Genomic DNA, 22310 nt, shown 5'->3' with positions numbered 1-22310 from the left:
ATTAATAACTAAATTCATATAGTCTCAGGGATAGCTTAGTTAAAGTTATTAGTTCATATATATATATCCATGTGAATATCCCCTTCATGGTGAAAGTCACTGTTACAACAGAAGATGAAACAAGTTTTTATTCCACAGTTTGCGTCACAACCAAAGAAGAAAAATAGATTCACACATATTCAACAGACGTTTCTGTCAGCTGACATGATTACAAAAATACTTTGAGTTTAAACGTCATATATCAACAACAGCAAGGTCCGTCCCCTGAACCTGATCAACCAGTCTGAACCAGATTCATCAGACTGAACCAAGTTCAACCAGTCTGAACTAGATTCAACCAGACTGAATTAGATTCAACCAGTCTGAACCAGATTCAACCAGACTGAACTAGATTCAACCAGTCTGAACCAAATTCAACCAGACTGAACTATTTTCATCAGACTGAACCAAGTTCAACCAGTCTGAACCAGATTCAACCAGACTGAACTAGATTCAACCAGACTGAACCAAATTCAACCAGTCTGAACTAGATTCAACCAGACTGAATTAGATTCAACCAGTCTGAACCAGATTCAACCAGACTGAACTCGATTCAACCAGTCTGAACCAAATTCAACCAGACTGAACTATTTTCATCAGACTGAACCAAGTTCAACCAGTCTGAACCAGATTCAACCAGACTGAACTAGATTCAACCAGACTGAACCAAATTCAACCAGACTGAACTAGTTTCATCAGACTGAACCAAGTTCAACCAGTCTGAACTAAATTCAACCAGTCTGAACCAGATTCAACCAGACTGAACTCGATTCAACCAGTCTGAACCAAGTTCAACCAGTCTGAACCAGATTCAACCAGACTGAACCAGATTCAACCAGACTGAACTAGATTCAACCAGTCTGAACCAAATTCAACCAGACTGAACTAGTTTCATCAGACTGAACCAAGTTCAACCAGTCTGAACTAAATTCAACCAGTCTGAACCAGATTCAACCAGTCTGAACCAGATTCAACCAGACTGAACCAGATTCAACCAGTCTGAACTAAATTCAACCAGTCTGAACCAAATTCAACCAGACTGAACTAGATTCAACCAGTCTAAACCAGATTCAACCAGTCTGAATCAGACTCACCCAGTATGAACCAGATTCAACCAGACTGAACTAGGTTAAACCAGACTGGACCAGATTCAATCTGAACCAAATTCAACCAGACTGAACTAGATTCAACCAATCTAAACCAGATTCAACCAGACTGAACCAAATTCAACCAGACTGAACTAGATTCAACCAATCTAAACCAGATTCAACCAGACTGAACCAGATTCAATCTGAACCAGATTCAAACTGTATGAACCAGATTCAACCAGACTGAACTAGATTCAACCAGTCTGAACTAAATTCAACAAGACTGAACCAGATTCAACCATTCTGAACTAGATTCAACCAGTCTGAACCAGTTTCAACCAGACTGAACTAGATTCAATCTGAACCAGATACAACCAGTCTGAACTAGATTCAACCAGTCTGAACCAGAATCAACCAGACTGAACTAGATTCAATCTGAACCATATTCAACCAGACTGAACTAGATTCAACCAGTCTAAACCAGATTTAACCAGACTGAACCAGATTAAACCAGACTGGACCAGATTCAATCTGAACCAAATTCAACCAGTCTAAACCAGATTCAACCAGACTGAACCAGATTAAATCTGAACCAGATTAAATCTGAACCAGATTCAACCAGACTGAACTAGATTAAACCAGACTGGACCAGATTCAATCTGAAACAAATTCAACCAGACTGAACCAGACTCACTCAATCTGAACCAGATTCAACCAGACCGAACCAGACTCCCTCAGTCTGAACCAGACTCACGCAGTCTGAACCAGATTCAACCAGTCTGAACCAGACTCACGCAGTCTGAACTAGATTCAACCAGTCTGAACCAGACTCACTCAGTCTGAACTAGATTCAACCAGACTGAACCAGATTCATCAGACTGAACCAGATTCAACCAGACGGAACTAGATTCAACCAGTCTGAACCAGACTCACTCAGTCTGAACCAGATTCAACCAGACTGAACCAGATTCATCAGACTGAACCAGATTCAACCAGACGGTACTAGATTCAACCAGACTGAACCAGATTAAACCAGTCTGAACCAGATTCAACCAGTCTGAATCAGACTCACCCAGTCTGAACTAGATTCAACCAGACTGAACCAGATTAAACCAGTCTGAACCAGATTCATCAGACTGAACCAGATTCAACCAGTCTGAATCAGACTCACCCAGTCTGAACCAGATTCATCAGACTGAACCAGATTCAACCAGACGGAACTAGATTCAACCAGTCTGAACTAGACTCACTCAGACTGAACCAGATTCAACCAGACTGAACCAGATTAAACCAGTCTGAACCAGATTCATCAGACTGAACCAGATTCAACCAGTCTGAATCAGACTCACCCAGTCTGAACTAGATTCAACCAGACTGAACCAGATTAAACCAGTCTGAACCAGATTCATCAGACTGAACCAGATTCAACCAGTCTGAATCAGACTCACCCAGTCTGAACTAGATTCAACCAGACTGAACCAGATTCAACCAGTCTAAACCAGATGAACACTCGGCCCTGAAAGTTTAAAACCTCTTAGAGTTCAGTCTTCATGGTTTATGGAGCCTTTGATCTTTATATTAAATTTCATACAAATATAAGAAACATTTATGTAAATGTCTTTCAGGTGAAGATCAGGTTCAGAGTAGATCCAGGTTCCACTGTTCAGCGGTGGAGAAACGGTTTTGGAATCCAGATCAACAGTGAATAATCTGAGGAACAGAACTCTTCAGATATGAAACCGCGATGTGACAACCAGGAGAAAACTCCCTGTAGTTTTTAATTGTTCTGATATTTACAGCCACGATAAGATTCAGAAACCACGGCACAGCGATGAGTTGGACTTGATGGAACAGCTGAGCTCGGTGTGTTTGATTGGTTCAACAGCTGCAGTTTATTAATGATGATGAAGTGTGGCCTGTTTGCTGCCTGGTCCTCACGCCCTCGTATCAGGACTCTTAGTGTTTGTTTGTCTCGTTTTCCTCGGTGGTGAAACCGTCTTTAGTTTCAGTTTGTGCTGGATCCGTCTGAACTGGACTCTGGGCCTTGACCTGGGAGTGTTGGGAACCAGGAGTCGTTCCAGTATTCCAGTGTTCCAGAGACAACACAGCGTCTTTGGAAGTTAGACCTTAAGTTTCGTGTGTTGCAACGTTTTCTCTGTGAAATTAAGATTAATTTACACTGAAACAGTGAAAAGTTACTGTATAAACATTAAAGTCGATTCATTATGAATGAATGAAACAAGATCCATTTTGTTATTTTCAGTTTTCAGAGCCTCCGACCATCTTCTTCTTCTTCTGCTGGACATGGACACGACCTTGTTGCAAGTTAGTGGATCGGTCATCATCACGTCTGAGCGTTGTCACGTTCATCAGTTTGTAAATGAAGTCGAGGGGGAGACATTCATTCTGTGAAATAAATATTTTTCTACTCTACGGGAGGAAATGTTATATTTTAGAGTTTGTGATTGGTTCAGCTCAATCAGGACCTGAACAGAAGAGACCTGGTCGTTGGAGTCCGGACTCTGGATTCATCGACAGTTCAGTAATGAAGCCAAAATATCTAAGATTCATGTGAATGCAAACCTGAAGCTCTTAAAACAGATGTCACGTGACTCCAGCTCTGAGATTTACTTCATCAAGTTTTCGTGAGGATTTTCAGGAAGTTGTGTTTGTTACAACCTTAAATTAATCTGATGTAAACTCAGATCAGATTCTAGTTTCAGATTTAGATCTGGTTTAGGGAACTCCTCGTAGCTGCAGCTCTCCACAGATACAAAGATGTGGTTTTAAATGTGTTCATCGTGGTTACATCTCTTTAGCTACCCAGCATGCCTTGCTCCGAAGCCTCCTGTCATCAATCTCCATTGGACTCAATGACCTTCTCAGCCAGAATCTCCTGGAAGGTGGAGAGTTGCTTCATCTGCTCCGTCTGCATTGAGTGTCTCCTCATGAGTTTCTTTTTCATCTTGAAGTCCAGCCCCCTTTTGGGCGAAGCCGGGGCCACCGGGACCAGGATCTTGTGTGCAGCATGAACCGGGGAGGTGGACTTACCATTTGAACGGATGTCGGGGATGGGTCTCTGAGGGTTGATGTTGAGTGGAGGCAGGAAGCCAGGTCTGGTGTGGGAGATGTGGTCCAGCAGGAGAGTCCCGGAGCCTCTTCGCTCCAGGATTCCTGGGGGACGGCGGCGCATGGTAATGGGGGACACAGAGTTGGGGATGTTCTCCAGTGACTCCCTGGGGGAGCTGGTGAACAGGGACAAGGGGGAGGCATTGTACCTCCTCCGCTCCACAGACACCCGACCCGAGTCTGGAGATCCAGGGATGGACTCTGGACAGAGGTGAGTGTCTGACTCATAGTGCTCCATCCGGGTCAGTTTAGGATAAGCCAGGACACGAGCTGGAACCGCCCCAGGTCCTCCAGCATTTTCCTGTGACTCCGGGGCCGTGTTCCTACGATACAAGATCTGATGTTGTTGCACTTTGTCAGCCCAGGAGCCAGAGAGGGTGGGGCAGTCCTCTGAGCAGGACCGGTCCGTGAGCTGGGGGGAGCAGGGGTCATGGGTTTCGATGCTGTGTCGCCGTGACAGCAGAGGTCTGACCCGCTCTGTGATGGACAGGCCGTTCATCTCAGCCACCGTCCTGCTGAGATCACAGCCGCTCGCCTCCTCCAGACCTCCGTCCTGAGAGACGCTGCTCAGCACCGAGGGCGCCACCAGGCCCCAGGGCTCCGAGTTCAGCCTCTTCAGCAGCTTGCGAGGCGGTGGCCTCTTCTCACCTGGAGGTCGGGCTGAAGGTAAAGGTAGAGCTGACGTGAGGGCAAAGCTGAAAATCCCTTCGTCACCCTTATCTCTTCCTGAGGAGGAGGTGGTGATCTCCACCTCCGACGGAGACATACAGGCCGGAGACAACTTATCCACGATAGCTGGGGAGGGGGGGGAGTTGAGGTATTGTTTTATCTTCTTGGTTCCTGACGGAGACGTGTCGGTGGTGATAATAATAACTTCCTTGCCTTTTGCCTTGCAGGCATCGAGCAGGACCTGCAGGGTGTCATGGTCGCCTTTGTTGATAGCATGGACGAGGGCGGAGGATCCAGAGTAATCTTTGAGGCTGGGATCAGCTCCGTTCTCCAGCAGCAGCGTCACCACCTCCTTCCCCGCCTGCTCGGCACATGCGTGCATCAGGGCGGTCCTGCCGCTCTTATCTGGGATGTTGGGGTCCGCACCTTTCTCCAGAAGGTACCGCAGCATCCTCTGCCGGGTCTGCGGGTCGTCGTAGCTCCCCAGGCAGGCGGCGGCGATGGGGGTCTCTCCACGCTCGTTGCCCTCATTAATGTAGGCACCACCCTCCAGCAGCAGGCGGGTGAGCCTCAGCTTTCCCTGGAAGACGGCTTTGAGGAGGGCATTTCCCTCGGTCTGCAGGGGACCTCCATCTCCCATGATCCCTCAGACTCCACCGAGCTTCTCACCGAGCTTCTCACCGTCACATGAGGAGGAGAGAAGACAACGTCAGTTCACCTGTGAACAGCCAATCATGACGGAGCAGATAATGAGATGCTGATGTGACGCTGTCTGGTTCCTGCAGATGTGCAGATGTGCAGATGTGCAGATGTGGACAAAAAAACAAGCAAAGCGGTTAACCAACTACTGACCAAACCGCTGGTCTGTTATCTGCAGTCACTGATGAGGAGGAGGATGAAGATGATGAAGATGTCAGACTGTGAAGGAATTCTGTTCTGTGTCTGACGCAGTGATTTCTATATTTACACACCAGTGTGAGTCTGTGTGTGTGTTTGTCTCTGTGCATGTGTGTCTCTGTGTCTGTTTCTGTGTGTGTGTGTGTGTGTGTGTGTGTGTGTGTGTGAGAGATCATATAAACGCTGTATTTACTGCATCATCCTTAAACCGTCACATTTGGCGACTCAGCAGACACACACACAGAGACACACACACAGAGACACACACAGACGAACACAGAGAGACACACAGCGAGACACACACACAAAGATACACACTCAGCTGATGAAGAAGATGAATGTATTCTTACCGCAGAGATGAAGAACGTTCATCGTCAGTTATCGATGATGTTGACTGAGACTGAGCCGCTGCAACGCTCCTCCCCCTCCCTCCTCCTTCTTCCCCCTCCCGCTCCAGGAACATCCAGGTATCCCCCCCTCCCTCCTCATTCCTCCCCCTCCCGCTCCAGGAACATCCAAGTACCCCCCCCCCCCTCCCTCCTCATTCCTCCCCCTCCAACTCCAGCAACATCAAGGTACCCCCCCCCCCCTCCTCCTTCCTCCCCCTCCCGCTCCAGTGCCGCTCCAGCAACATCCAGGTACCCCCCCCCCCCAGCCCCAGACGAAAGTCGGGTTAATACTGTCACATCAGCTGCATCGCCCCCTGGTGTCTGCAGGCAGTACAGGTCATGAACCTGCTCGTTTTGACCCAAACAGAAAAAAACATCTCTGATGTTTGTTCATGTTTCTGACAGTTGGTTTTATTATGTCAGCTGAGACTGACTCCTGATTGGTCGAGAGCTTGGATGGGCAGGACCTTGATACCACAGAGTCTGACTGTTAATGACGTCATCTCCACAAGGTGGCAGCGCTTCAAGAGGAAGTAGAGACGTGCATCCGTTCATTTACAGTCTGTGGTCAAGACCTGGTCCAGGACCAGGACCAGGACTCACACAAACCTGATCACACTTTAAATGTGTGTCGTCACCTGTCTTCAGTGTTTCAGGAGACTGGTCCTCACAGAGATGAAATACAAGTACACACACACACTGACTGTTACTACTATGGAAACACAGTTTCTATGGTAACAATGTGCTGGATTCCTGGAGAAGTGTTTCCACAGCAACATACAGTTCCCTACACACACACACACACACACACACACACACACACACACACACACAAACACACACACACACACTTATACTCACACACACACACACTTATACTCACACACACACACACACATACACACTCACACACACACACACACATACACACTCACACACACACACACTCAGACTCACACACACACACACTTATACTCACACACACACACACACATACACACTCACACACACACACACACATACACACTCACACACCAGCACACGCACACACACACACGCACACACACACACACTCACACTCACTCACACACACACACACACACAGACTGACAGGATTTACTGACATAGCTGAAACTGACCTCAATCTTCATTAATATCATTTATATTTATATAAATGATATAAATATCTGGGGGCTGAACTACGAAGTGAACTCAACGTACCTGGATATCTTTCTGACATCCAGGTACGTTGAGCTCACTTAACTTAACCTGACACACACAGATCTGCGTTGAAGCTACGCCTTTGTTAGCATGAATTGGGCTTCAGTGGTCACGTGACAATGGTGATCAACTCGTTAAGCTAATTAAGGTTTTCCACAAGATATGAGCGAATGCACAAACAAGGGGCGGGGTTTACTGCATGTAAGCAATCACAGACATGGAGAAGCTGGATTGACAATAGTGTCTCACAAAAAGGATCAAATGCGTGTTTGTTTATTTGTGTAAGTGTGTTTGTGTATGTGTGTGTCTCCACTGACTTGTGATTTGTTCCAGTAGAAGTTTTGAGTTTTTATTGTCCTTTTGTTCCATGTTACTCTGCTTGGGACTTGAAAGTATTCTGTGTTTAAACTAGTGAGCTTCAGATAAGTATAGCTAGCATTGTTTATTTGTTTGTCCGTTATATTTTACTGCAGATTTCACTCATGACATGTTTTGTGAGATATGAAACAACAAACTTGAACTGATATGAACACGACAACCATCTGAAGGTTCACCCTGTTATCTTCAGATACCCTAATCCTACACCCCCCCCCCCCACCTTTGTCTTATTTTCATAGTTGATGAACAGCAGGAGGAGACAAAAACCAAACTCCCGACACTCTGCTTTTATTGTGAAGAACTCGGCCCGGAAACATCATTGTTGTTGGCGGAAGTAGAGCTAATTGAGCTAACAGTGCTAACATGAAGGAGTGATGGCTGCCGACAACAGTGAGACGGTAAAAGACAAACCTTCTGTCCTTTCTTTCTCTGCTCGTCCCTCTCTCTTCCATCATCTCACCATAAACCAGTACACAGAAATAACCAGTTAGCTCAGGGGCTCGTGCTGTGCTAGCTTAGCTCCTGTTAGCTGCTGTTAGCTGCTGTTATTGAAAGAGCCGCTTTCAGCTGAAGGCGCTGAATCATTCTGCCAGACACTGTCTGTGACCCGGGTCAGTAACCTGCTTCAGTTCAGTTCAAACGGGTCAGTTGACCTGAAGGAGTGTCAGTCCTAAGAAGCTCGTTCCCTTGTTATCAGGTAAATCCCCAAGAGATCGAGGTCCTCTGAAGAGCTTCTGAAAGATCTGGATTCTCTTCAGAGGATGAACCTCTGTCAGCTGCTGGAGCCCAACAGAACCAGCCTGACCAGTAAAGTGCTCCCAGTACCACAGACTGCAGCGGCTTCACTTACTGGACCTGGTGTCCTGGGAGTGTTGGTGGAGGAAAACATACTTTAATACTCTGATCCTTTAAGTAGCTTCATCCTGTGTGATGAATATTTATTTGGGGGACAGATGGTTTCCAGATTTACCTTGTGACAGAGTCAGAGACAGTGTGTGTCCTCAGAGTCAGAGTGTGTCCTCAGTGACAGCGTGTGTCCTCAGAGACAGTGTGTGTTCTCAGAGACAGATTTGGGATTCTAATGTTTCTTCCTTCCACACGTCTTGTTAGTAAACATGAGATTCACGTCTCGTTTCCACTCGTTATTATATTATAAAGCTAAACTATGTGTCTCTTTACCATAAAAACCACAAACCTGCTCAATTAAGCATTTCAAAGTGGAAAATGTAAATGTGAAGATACTTTGGACGTAAAACAATATTCCTCAGTTAGAAATGACTTGCTGTCACAAAGTTACTTGGTGACACAAAGAGTTAAATCAGTTTTAAAATGAACAGGGACCGGAGCTCACATGAAATCAAACTGGTATTTCAACTTTCTTTTCATTCACTTCCATGACTCCGCCCGAGCAACGTCTGTGTCATCCTGTCTGTCCCCCTTCAACTCACCTGTCACGTCTCAGTTATATGATCATATCTGCGGATCTACTTGGCATATTGATTTTATTTCTTTATTTATGTATTTGTGAGTATTGATCATGAGCTGTGTTTCAGAGGACGGGTCGGAGACGTCTAGCAGCCGGAGATGTCTGTCCTGTGAATATGAAATGTCTGAAGATGGACGGACAGGCAAGTGTCTCTAGACAGGACAAGAAGTCAGCGACAGTGTCCAAGCCTCACACAGGAAGTTCCTTAGTGGTGAGAACACACCTGAGTCGTTCACAAGAGGTGGGGGGGGTCACGCGGGAGGAGCTGCTCGCCACGGAGAGGAACGAGTCCAGTGAGGATGAACTGGGACGACTGGACATCGACCTGGACAGGAAGTCCAGACAGCACAACCTGACGTCCAGCAACGTGCGGGCCATCCTGCATGTGAGTGACACGCACAAACACACACAGATACACACACATATAAAAACACACACGATGAGTCTTGTATGTTAAATGTATAACGTTCTACACACACCAGGTTTGTAACTTGTGTTGTGTTCCGTGTCAGGAGGTGATTACACACGAACATGTGGTTGCCATGATGAAAACTGCCATCAGAGAAACTCAGGATCTTCCAATGTTTGTGAGTCCCCATGATTCCTCATGTGAACAGACAACCTGTCTACCTGTCTGTCTCTGGACCTGTCTTTCTGACTGACTGTCTGTTTTCATCAGGAACCTAAGATGACAAGGTCCAGACTGAAACAGGTTGTCCAGGAAGGACAGGTGAAGTCCACCTCCCATGATCCTCTCTGCTACTTTACATTAAAACTAATTTGTTTAACCACTGTCCTTCACCTGTCTGTCTGTCCACCTGTCTGTCTGTCCACCTGTCTGTCTGGTTGCAGCCGCTGAACTGGAGTCTGTCAGTTGTGAACACAGTCAAGGTGAGTTACAGTGATGATTTCTGTCTGTCTTTCTTCACCTGTCTGTCTGTCTTACCACGTCTCTGTCTCTCACTTGTCGTCTTGCAGCCTCCCCAGTTTGTGGACATTTATCTTGATGAAGAGGAGGATGATGATGATGAAGAGTATTGTCCTGATGATGAAGAGGAAGATGAGGACACAGCTGAGGAAGTTAGTGAACCTTCACCCTCTCACATCTACTGTAACTTACTGTAACTGTTCCATGAAACTGTGTCTGTCTGTGTGTTCAGACCTTCCTCAGTGATGGAGACAGTTTGTCTTCACCTCTCAAGATATTTCAGTCCATGCAACCAGAAGACCCGAGGACCAATGAGCTCCTTCAGGTACTCTGACTTCTGACTCCTATATGTACTCTGACCTCTGACCTCTGACTCTTACAGGTACTCTGACCTCTGAGTCCTATATGTACTCTGACCTCTGACTCTTACAGGTACTCTGACCTCTTACTCCTATATGTAGTCTGACCTCTGACCTCAGACTCTTACAGGTAGTCTGCCCTCTGAGTCCTATAGGTACTCTGACCTCTGAGTCCTATAGGTACTCTGACCTCTGACCTCAGACTCTTACAGGTACTCTGACTTCTGACTCCTATAGGTACTCTGACCTCTGACCTCAGACTCTTACAGGTACTCTGACCTCTGAGTCCTATAGGTACTCTGACCTCTGACCTCAGACTCTTACAGGTAGTCTGCCCTCTGAGTCCTATAGGTACTCTGACCTCTGAGTCCTATAGGTACTCTGACTTCTGACCTCATACTCTTAAAGGTACTCTGACCTCTGAGTCCTATAGGTACTCTGACTTCTGACCTCAGACTCTTACAGGTACTCTGACCTCTGAGTCCTATAGGTACTCTGACCTCTGACCTCAGACTCTTACAGGTACTCTGACCTCTGAGTCCTATAGGTACTCTGACCTCTGACTCTTACAGGTACTCTGACCTCTGACTCTTACAGGTACTCTGACCTCTGACCTCAGACTCTTACAGGTAGTCTGCCCTCTGAGTCCTATAGGTACTCTGACCTCTGACCTCAGACTCTTACAGGTACTCTGACCTCTGAGTCCTATAGGTACTCTGACCTCTGAGTCCTATAGGTACTCTGACTTCTGACCTCATACTCTTAAAGGTACTCTGACCTCTGAGTCCTATAGGTACTCTGACTTCTGACCTCAGACTCTTACAGGTACTCTGACCTCTGAGTCCTATAGGTACTCTGACCTCTGACCTCAGACTCTTACAGGTACTCTGACCTCTGAGTCCTATAGGTACTCTGACCTCTGACCTCAGACTCTTACAGGTACTCTGACCTCTGAGTCCTACAGGTACTCTGACCTCTGACCCTTACAGGTACTCTGACCTCTGAGTCCTACAGGTACTCTGACCTCTGACCTCAGGCTCTTACAGATACTCTGACCTCTGAGTCCTATAGATACTCTGACCTCTGGCCTGAGACTCTTACAGGTACTCTGACCTCTGACCTCAGACTCTTACAGATACTCTGGCCTCTGAGCCCTATATGTACTCTGACCTCTGGCCTGAGACTCTTACAGGTACTCTGACCTCAGACTCTTACAGGTACTCTGACCTCTGAGTCCTATAGGTACTCTGACCTCAGACTCTTACAGGTACTCTGACCTCTGAGTCCTATAGGTACTCTGACCTCTGACCTCAGACTCTTACAGGTACTCTGGCCTCTGAGTCCTATATGTACTCTGACCTCTGGCCTGAGACTCTTACAGATACTCTGACCTCTGAGTCCTATAGGTACTCTGACCTCTGACCTTAGGCTCTTACAGATACTCTGGCCTCTGAGTCCTATAGGTACTCTGACCTCTGACCTCAGGCTCTTACAGATACTCTGACCTCTGAGTCCTATAGGTACTCTGACCTCTGACCTTAGGCTCTTTCAGATACTCTGGCCTCTGAGTCCTATAGGTACTCTGACCTCTGGCCTGAGACTCTTACAGGTACTCTGACCCCTGGCTCCTACAGGTATTCTGACCTCTGACCTCAGACTCTTACAGGTACTCTGACCTCTGAGTCCTACAGGTACTCTGACCTCTGACCCTTACAGGTACTCTGACCTCTGAGTCCTACAGGTACTCTGACCTCTGACCTCAGGCTCTTACAGATACTCTGACCTCTGAGTCCTATAGATACTCTGACCTCTGGCCTGAGACTCCTACAGGTACTCTGACCTCTGACCTCAGACTCTTACAGATACTCTGGCCTCTGAGCCCTATATGTACTCTGACCTCTGGCCTGAGACTCTTACAGGTACTCTGACCTCAGACTCTTACAGGTACTCTGACCTCTGAGTCCTATAGGTACTCTGACCTCTGACCTCAGGCTCTTACAGATACTCTGACCTCTGAGTCCTATAGGTACTCTGACCTCTGACCTTAGGCTCTTACAGATACTCTGGCCTCTGAGTCCTATATGTACTCTGACCTCTGGCCTGAGACTCTTACAGGTACTCTGACCCCTGACTCCTACAGGTATTCTGACCTCTGACCTCAGACTCTTACAGGTACTCTGACCTCTGAGTCCTACAGGTACTCTGACCTCTGACCCTTACAGGTACTCTGACCTCTGAGTCCTACAGGTACTCTGACCTCTGACCTCAGGCTCTTACAGATACTCTGACCTCTGAGTCCTATAGGTACTCTGACCTCTGACCTCAGACTCTTACAGGTACTCTGACCTCTGAGTCCTATAGGTACTCTGACCTCTGACCTCAGACTCTTACAGGTACTCTGACCTCTGAGTCCTATAGGTACTCTGACCTCTGACCTCAGGCTCTTACAGATACTCTGACCTCTGAGTCCTATAGGTACTCTCTGACGCTTTCCTTGTGTAGAGCTCTCCAGGTCACCTGAGGCAGCAGATGATGATCTCCACCTGTCAGCAGCTCCTTTCAGCTCCTGCTGAATCCTTCATGGATAGACTTAATGCTGTGGAGGAGGAGCTTGACTCTGGCTCCTCCCTCACCTTTAACCAGGTAGCACTAACCCCCCCCCCGCACCTTTTATCTGCTAATTTTTTGATTCAGCCCGATTCAAACTAGATAACATTAAGCCCCACCCACACTAATGGTCTGTGTCTCAGTCTCTGAATAAGGCTGAAGATGATGATGAGGAGGACGGTGATGATGAAGGCTGTCTGGCGTTCCGAACACGCTCTAAAGTTCGACTTGTCAACATTCCTCTGGGTCAGCTGGAGGCGGAGCTTCTGAGCCCTGATATCACAGCTGACATGTACGACCTGAGCGCCGCCCTGCAGGAGGAGGACCGTCACTGGACGAAGTGGCTGCAGGGTCTCATGATCCCTGACAGTGAAGGTTAGAGTCTGACACCATCACATTTATTTAGACTAACCCAAGTGGACAAAGTTATTGATTGTGTCACTACAGGAAGTGTTATTTTTAAAACCTTAAATAATAATTTAAAACTGTTTATCAATCCCTACAATCATGAATTGGTTTCCATCTATAAATAAAAAGTGTGTCAGTGAGCGATGACTGACAGTACTGACAGAACCAGAGCTTGCTGCTGTCTACGCCAACAAACAGTAAGTGTGTCTATTGTTGTTGTTGCTTTTGCATAAAACACTAGAGGAAGCAGATGACGATGATGACCCTGAATATAACTTCCTGGACGACATGGATGAACCCGACCTGGAGGACTACAGGACAGACCGAGCTGTCCAGATCACCAGTACGTGTCTTCATCCATTTTCCTGTCTCACTCTCAGATCAGTCCTGTCGACCACATGTTAACTCTTTGGACTTAAATTCCTGAGGTGTATGAATCCCCACTAAGGGGGCGCTGTGTTCACTCCTCTTCTTCTTCTTCTTCTTCTTCTTCTTCTTCAGAGCGGGAAGTCAACGAGCTGCTGGATGAGCTCTTCGAGACAGTGAGACCACTTCATGGTTATTTAAAGACCAGGATATAGTGCTACCGCTCAGGAGCATTGGTCACTCATGGTTTTACAGCAACAAAATTAATTTACACCAGGAACTAATCACAAAGACGTTTCTGAAACTGTTTATATCAACTTGCAGATACTCATATATTTATGTTTAAAGTATATAAGTAAATTAACATAAATAACATAATGTCACTTCACGTGATCTTCAGCTCCAGGAGGAGGAGGCAGGAGCTGAGGGCCAGGAGCCAGCAGAGGAAGAGGAGGCCCCGTCACAGACTGCACCGAAATTCAATGTCCCTCAGGCTTTACGGTAAAACTGCAGAAACTTCTGTTCTCAGACTTAAAGACATTCCTATGTATGAACACATTCATCAATAGAAACACAATCATCAGTGCAAACCAGTGTTTCCACCAGCCACTCTACTGATCATTACTTTCCAGTCCAGACATACAATCAGAGTGGATCCTCCCGTTGGGACGGTGCAGCAAAGACGTGCTGTCACTGTTTGGGTCGGGAGGAAGATAAATGTCCTCATCTGCTGCTGCTTCTTCAAACAGAAACGTGAAGAAGAGTACAGCAGGGGGCGACATACTGTTTCACTCTTGTCAGATATGTCATAATAGAACCTGTTAACACAGCACATTGTTCAGTCTTTAATCAGACTTTAGTTCCCAGTCTCAGTGAGTCAGGTTAAGAATAGATGAAGAAGAACACCTTGAATGTTCTTTCTGCAGTTTCGAGGCCCCGTTAGCCGACCTGCTAACGGAGCGACGGCAGATGTTCAGAAAACAGAATGAAGCTCAGCAGCAGAGGAGAGCGCTGCAGGACACCACCAACCATCACCATGACACCATCAATCGGAAGGACACACCCGACCCACAACTCAACTTCACCTCACCCGTCTTAGTGCTGCCAAGCCTGGTTAGCCCCGCCTTCCACCTGGACTCCTCCCAGAAACTAAGGCTGCAGCAGCAGATACAGCAGGTGTGTAATTTACCCAACTACACTGAACAACAACCCCCCCCGAGCTTCTCTCCAGAAGTGCGTTCAGAAAAGCATCAGATCCTCCACATTATTCAGGGTTAGAGTTGACGGACCGTATACAGGCTCACTCAAGCTAAATGTCACCAGGAAACACCCGGCACAGAAACACAGAGACTCGCCCTCAATAAACTAGGGTTAGAGTTGGGGTGAATCCAGAGGGGAATCCCCATGCTGTGTTCTCTCATCGGATCTCCTGACTTTATATGAGGAGTTCAGGCACACAACGTCAGATAATCCGGAGCCTCTCACTTGGACATTCACGTTCACACGTTCACCTCCTCTGGAGAAAGGGCAGAGAATCTCCGGAGTTCAGTGCAGGTCTGAAAGCAGCTTAAGTGAATAGATTCAACAGGCTTCACATATGTACAGCTGGATTTCATCTGCGTAACAGGGGACGTGTATGAGGTCCTGGGACAGAACCCTGTGGAGCTCCATGACTAACCTGTGTGTGCATGAAGGAGTCATTGTTAACATATCTATATGATAAATATGATTTAAACTAGTCTAATGTTCCTCTAGTCCCGACATGTGGTTCCAGTCTCTGTAACACAATCTTATGATCTGTGGTGTCAGAGGCTGCACTAAGATCCATCAGGACCAGGACAGACAAACGTCCTTCATCTGAGGACATGAGAAGCTCGTTCGTCACTGTTACAGCTGTTTCTGTGATGATTCTAAATCCTGACTGAATGTTTGTCACAGCACATCCAGCTGCTGACTCAAGTTCAGCTGCTGAGTCATCACGTGGACGCACTGAACCATGAAGCCTGCATCACCAAACGTTACCTGGTGAGTCCACCAAACCCTTCACCTGAGCTGAGGTCTGAAATACTCAAAATGAGCCACAATGACCCAATTTTTACTGAAATTGTTATTAATAATTACGTAAGACATAAAAAAGTAGGGGTCAGACGATAACACATTGATAAATACAGTAAAACATGTTCTTCAGACTCAATAATACAATCTGTAACTGAACTAAAGATCATTTCAGTTGTGTGTGTTTGTTTATGTGTTTTCAGTGCATTTCACATACTATAGCATGAAGGTAAAACCAAACCTTTAATCCAGATAGAATGAAAACTGAAGGACAGAGTTAAACCCGAAGTTGCTTCTATAAACGAAAAACTTACAAATCATACATTTTAGTTAGTACTGCTTTAAAAAAATGCCCCCCCCCCGGTCAAAAGCATTACCACAATCATCTCCTTCTCCAGAACGAGTTGCAGCAGTTTGCCAGACGTCAGGAGGAGCTTTTTCTCCCCAGCAGTTTCAGAGGGTGTAACCTCCAGGGGGCGCTGGCTCTCCTGGAGGAGTTTGAGCAGATGGCGGCGCATCGTCCGGCTGCTGCAGACCCTTCTGCATCCAGACGGTTGCTCCCGAGGATGACGCCTGCTACCAACAGTGAGGAGGAGAACCAGGTGTTTGTGTTGTCAGAGAAATGACCCGTCACTGTCTCAGCCTCTCTTTCTGTTTCCAGGTCACGCTTTCCCTCTGCTGCCCGCCAGCGCCGCCTGGCTCTTCGCCACACGACCTGTCTTTCTCTACCCAGAACTACTTCCTGTGTGCTGCCTGGACCCTGCCCTCCACAACCAACACCAGAGGAGTATTTACACTGCAGGAGAAGACGGGTACATCAACACGACTACACAGCAAGCGCACAACACTGAGAGTCTGATGCTCACACACAATCATGTCTCCCATGATGCATCTGTGCAGGCTCATCGTTCTGGGTCTGAAGCACTTCGAGGGGGCGGTTGACTCGGAACAGCTGATCAGCTCGTACCTGCTGTGTAAGAATCGATGGAGTCTAAAGAAACGCCTCAAAGAGATGAGCGGACCCAGAGGACCACCAGACAACGTTATCAAGGTGACATCACTGTGACATCATCTCGCTGGGAAAGGAAGTAACATCACTGACATCACTACACACGGTCTTAAAACAGCTGTGAGGTGTGACGTTGAAGTTTGTCTTGTTTTCAGTTGTTTATGACTCATCATGTGGTTCCACCGCTGCCAAGCGTCTGCTGCAGAGTCCAAACAGGAGACCAGCGCCCCCCAGTGGACAGACACACCTCCAACATGCCCAGCTGGCTCAAGGTTCGTTAGACTCATCACTAGCAAATATCAAATGTGAATTAAGTTCCTGGTCACGTTCTGATGTTCCAATGTTCTGACCTTCTGATATTCTGACCTTCTGACCTTCTGATGTTCTCACCTGTAGAACAGTCAACAGATCATTCAGAAGACCCGACTGGGCACAGGCTCTTACCCCCCCTCCCTGCCACCGACCTGTACACTCAGGCTCCACCCACATTACCTCAGCAAGACATCCTGCCCCCATCCCCCCCGCCACAGACGCCTCTTCAACCTGGCCCACAATGCTTTTCTGCTGCCACTCGCTAAAGCCCCGGCAGACAGACAGGTGGAGGGACAGGCAGACAGACAGGTAGTTGTGCAGCCAATCAGCTACCTGTCTCTCTCTCCTCCAGGTATCACGTTACTCTCCGACTCACCTGTTTCAGGAGCCCTTCTATTGGCTCCGCCTCCTGTCTGTGGGGCCGCCCCATTGGCTGCTGTTCATCCAGTCCCCTCTCACCCTGTCCGTGCGGAGCAGTCCTGTCTTCCTATTGGCCAGAGCATACAGCAGAGTACTGCCCCCCTTGTTCTACCCCTCCCCTCACCGTCCACTTCAAATCCCATCATCCCTTTCTCAGCTGCCCCCATAAAGCCTTGCTGCCACCTCCTGGAGATGGTGATGACGGAGCCAGCTCCGCCCACCCCCTCCTCCCAACATGCATCTGGGCAACCACACCACAGACAAATCAGAGAGGGGCTGGCAGAGGTGAAGCAGAACTCTACTAACCCACGCCCCCCAGGAGAGGAGGAGGGTCAGGTGGAGGAGGAGGAGGATTCGATAATGGTGGGACTGGTCAGTTTGAGTGGAGAAGAGAAGGCTGGTGGAGAGGAGGAAGAGGGACAAAGAGGAGGAGGAGGAGGAGAGGAAACAGGTAGTGGAGGTGGGGAGGAGCAGAGAGAGGAGGGAGAGGAGGGACAGCAGGAGGACGGGGGAGCAGAGAGGGACCAGGAGGAGGGAGAAAAGGAAAAGGATGAAGATCAGGACCAACAAGGTGATGACGAGGAGGAGGAGGAGGAAGAGGAAGAGGAAGAGGAGGAGGACTTTGATGACCTCACACAGGATGAAGACGAGGAGGAAGTTATGTCATCAGCGTCGGAGGAGTCGGTGCTGTCTGTTCCAGAGTTGCAGGTAAACAGATCAGGGTGCATGATGGGAGTTTTCCTCTAATGTGAAGGTTCTGTTTCCTGTTCCTTCAGCTGACTGACTGACTGTATGACTAAACCCCCCCATCAAATACAAGCCCTCTTATGTCCAATAATGCATTGGAACAGCCAGACCTGTCGTATAAAATGTAAATTTGAGCAGATAAAGTTTATTCCTACATTTAATGTTGGATTAATACTAAGTATGAAATATATATTTAAAATAAACAGCTGACGTGGTTGTTGTCGTCATCCTGATGTCTACATTACATTACACTTTTGTTCAAAGGGACTTACAATTAGTACACTCAACATTCATGAGGGGCCATGTAGGGGTTCAGTATCTTGCCAAGGACACTTTGGCATGCAGATGGTCGAAAGTGGGGTTTGAACCGGCAACCTTCTTGTTGGAGAGCCACCAATCGAACCACTAGGCCACACCGCCCTATGAAGTCATTGTACAGTGACGTCGTCGTTAGTGAAGGATTTCGGACACATGACCCCTCTGACCTCTGACCTTTCAGGAGACCATGAAGCAGCTGACCTGGCTGGCGGCGGAGCGGCGTCTCTGCGCTGACGGAGACTCGGAGGAGGATCATTCGCCGACATCGGCCGGCTCTCAGGAAGAGGAGGAGGAAGAAGAGGAAGAGGAGGAGGGGCCTAAAGGGGAGGAGTCCGAAGAGGGGAGGAGTGGTACGGTGGGAGGAGATGAGGAGATGCCATCCGGTGAAGGGACGCCCAGAGGTGGAGGAAGGTGTCCTGGAAGAGGTCGAGGTCAGAAGTCATTCTGTTGAGCCGTCTCTGAATGTCCAGGTGGTGTTTGTCCTCAGCCGTCTGTCTCTGCAGGTCGCACCCGGCCTCTCGGCAGCCTGAGGAGTCGGCGTCAGGAGCGCCGCAGTAAAGACTCTGCGAAGCTGCTGCAGCTGGTTGATGAACACATCCTGGACAACGACCCGCAGCGGGAGAGCAAAGACGTGGCGTTCGCCCAGGGCTACCTGAACCGGGTGAGAAGACGACTCCTACCGTCGGCGTCGTGGACGCTCTGAGCCGCGTTAACCTCGTCTCTGTGTTGGCAGGTGCGTGAGGCGCTGCAGGACGTACCCGCACAGGTGGAGGAGTTCGTGTCACTGCTAAACCAGTTTGAGCAGGTGGGAGACGGACAGGAAGTGGTGCTGCTGTTCAGAAGACTGCAGTGCATCCTGGGAGATCGGATAGACCTCCTCCGAGACTTCGCTGCATTCCTGCAACCCGAGCAGGCGCTGCAGTGTGGCCTGGTGAGCACAGGGGGCGCCACCTGTTGTGTCTCTGATCAGATGTATCTTCTCTGGGGTATTGATCACGTCTGTCTCTGCAGTGGGAGGAGCAGCAGGCGTTTGACCGCAGCCGGCGTTTCCTGCGACAGCTAGAAATTAGTTTTGGAGAAAATCCATCACATTATCAGAAAATCATCAAAGCTCTTCAGACGAGTCCCGAGCTGAGTCCAGACGGCATCCACGAGGTGATCCACCATCCGTCTGGATATTGATCTGATTGATCTGATATTATTGATCAGCTGTTTGTTTTCTTTATTGATCAGCTGTGTCCCTGCGTATTGAGGTAAAATCACCTGTTCTCTTGGTTCCCAGCTGAAAGCTCAGATGGTCACTCTCCTCAAAGGCCACACCCATCTGCAAGCAGAATTCTGGGTCTTTTTTGACGACCTTCGCCCCCCCCCTGCCTGTCCCGGACAGTTCGAAGAAGCTCATTGGCCAGAAGAGGGAGGGTGTGGTTTAGACAGTGGAGATGCCGTTGTCCTAGTGTCAGGAGGCGGAGCCAGTAGCGGCTTTGAGGAAGTGACACTGCCAGAGCTTGAAGAGGAAGAGGAGGGGCATAAAATCCAACCAGCAACGAGCCGACGCCAGAGGAGGAAGATGGCTGCCCACAAAAACTACAAGGTCAATAAAGCTTTCATTCATTGGTCTCACACAGCCACTCTGTTCTGACCCCCTGTATGTTTCCAGGACTGTGATTGGCTGGATAAAGACTGGGCCTGTCACAACGCAAAGATCCGCAGTCACACGAGGAAAGGGTGCTCTGGTTGTCATGGCAACAAGGTCTGTCCTCCATTGTCTTCATGGTCCTGTTCTATGAAGTTGGTTCAACAGATCCAGGATCTGTTTATCCAGCTGATCTTAACAATCAAGTTAGCTACCCAAGTTGTCACATGACTCTGGGTATCCACTCGTTAAGTTACCTCAGGTTTTCATACTGTACAGTGCACATAAAAGGGGCGGGGTTTCCTGCATATGACCAATCGAGAGCTGAGGATCAAACTGTTGAACAATAACAATCTGAGAAAACAAACATCCAGAATAAAAGAGACAGTTCCAGCTGCTGAATGCAGGAAGAACAGCTGGGGAAACATCTGGGATTGTTTCGATGGTCAAGCTGCTCATGAACCAGAGCAGATCTGAGTTTAATCTCATCTGTTTCCATCACATGTCATTTGTGTTGTCATTGTGTGTTCAACATGAGTTACCATGACAAACTCAACTCACCAGCTTATTGTCCCTCCAGACCTCAGGGGGCGTGTCCAGAGCCATGAAGAGTCTGGACCCTCTTTACTCTGACATCACCTCTGTCCACAACCAATCAGGTGACAAATATCTGGAGCAGTCTGTGGAAGACAGTCCACCTCAAGGTCACACAAACACACACCTGTGCACACACCTGTACACACTCAGGTGTGTTGTCATTAACAAAACAAGTCTGTGTGTCTGTATATAATCAGATCGGAGCAGTGCATCATGGGAAGGCTCATTCCGTCTGACTGATGAGAAGGAGGAGGAGGAGCTGGACGATGAGGAGGAGGACGATGAAGATGAGAAGAAGAACAAAGAGCAGTGTCCTGCAGTGACGAGGAGCAGAAGAGAGGAGGCGCTACGTCCCTCGTCGTCTTCTCCCTCTGTCACCTCCTCAACCATCACTTCTTCTGTGTCCTCCTCCATCTTCACTTCTACATCAGTTACCTCCTCGTCTCCTTCTGTCTGCACCTCCTCCTCTTCCTCCATCATCTCCTCCTCCATCACCTCCTCTTCTGCCACCTCTCCCTCCTCTGCTCCTCCTGATCTCCCCGTCTGTGCAAAGAACATTTCTCTGACTGCAAGTGGAGAGAAAGTCATTCTGTGGACCAGGTACTGACCCCCTCCTCTTCCTCCTTCGTCTCCATCAGGAGGAGGAGCAGTGTTTAAACTTCTTGTTGTTTCTCAGAGAGGCGGACCGAGTCATCCTGACCACGTGTCAGCAGGAAGGAGCCAATCAGAACACCTTCCAGTCCATCTCTACTCTGCTCGGCAACAAGACTCCCAGTGAGGTGATTGACGGCTCCTTCTCTCTGCTGTGATTGGTTGGTGTGAGGTTTGAAACAGGTGTCAGTAACCGTCCCACGTTTCTCCAGGTTTCTCGAAGGTTTCGTGATTTGATGCATTTGTTTCGGACGGCGGCTCGTCAGACCAGCTCTGAGGACGAGGCTCCGCCCAATGAGACGGCAGCAAATGTGGAGGACTGATTTCAACCAACCAGAAGAGACACAGCAGCCAAACTGCTCCATATGTTTGTGAAGAACTTTTATTGCGAAAAGTTCAGTTGTGTTTAACGACCCTGTAAAATGTGTAAATATCAAACCTCAAGATTATTTAATATATGTTTTACAATAAAACAGTTTCATCAGGATCAGACCCCACAGATCACCTCAGACCTCACAGACCACTTCAGACCTCACAGACCACTTCAGACCTCACAGACCACTTCAGAACACAAACGTGTGTGAACACTCATTGTCTCTTTAAA

General features: G+C 48.0%; 2 protein-coding genes across 3 annotated transcripts; one reads left to right on the top strand and one right to left on the bottom strand.

Annotated features, from left to right (window-relative positions):
- Positions 1–113: 113 nt before the first annotated feature.
- LOC133964408 (ankyrin repeat domain-containing protein 34A) lies at positions 114–5565 on the bottom strand. The gene has a single exon (XM_062398465.1). The coding sequence runs from the start codon at positions 5563–5565 to the stop codon at positions 3982–3984; it is 1584 nt and encodes a 527-aa protein (XP_062254449.1). The 3' UTR covers positions 114–3981.
- A 2572-nt stretch (positions 5566–8137) lies between these two features.
- gon4lb (gon-4 like b) lies at positions 8138–22193 on the top strand. 2 transcript variants are annotated; one of them, XM_062398730.1, is made up of 29 exons: positions 8138–8208; positions 9364–9681; positions 9809–9883; positions 9976–10026; positions 10149–10187; positions 10275–10376; positions 10457–10549; positions 13086–13226; positions 13334–13565; positions 13840–13941; positions 14100–14140; positions 14365–14465; positions 14891–15140; positions 15903–15989; positions 16418–16604; positions 16681–16831; positions 16920–17070; positions 17184–17300; positions 17425–18468; positions 19007–19256; positions 19329–19486; positions 19559–19756; positions 19837–19980; positions 20108–20416; positions 20483–20575; positions 21039–21117; positions 21253–21655; positions 21732–21834; positions 21919–22193. In XM_062398730.1, the coding sequence occupies exons 1-29, from the start codon at positions 8185–8187 to the stop codon at positions 22027–22029; spliced, it is 5154 nt and encodes a 1717-aa protein (XP_062254714.1). In that variant the 5' UTR covers positions 8138–8184; the 3' UTR covers positions 22030–22193. The 2 variants fall into 2 exon arrangements, with proteins under 2 accessions (XP_062254714.1, XP_062254713.1); XM_062398729.1 differs by having other exon boundaries at positions 21039–21162.
- The last annotated feature ends 117 nt before the right edge of the window (positions 22194–22310 follow it).

Source organism: Platichthys flesus, chromosome 11 (genome assembly GCF_949316205.1).
Source record: "Platichthys flesus chromosome 11, fPlaFle2.1, whole genome shotgun sequence".
NCBI lineage: Eukaryota > Metazoa > Chordata > Actinopteri > Pleuronectiformes > Pleuronectidae > Platichthys > Platichthys flesus.
The sequence above is the reverse complement of the archived record's forward strand: the minus strand, read 5'-3'. Positions and strand labels throughout refer to the sequence as shown.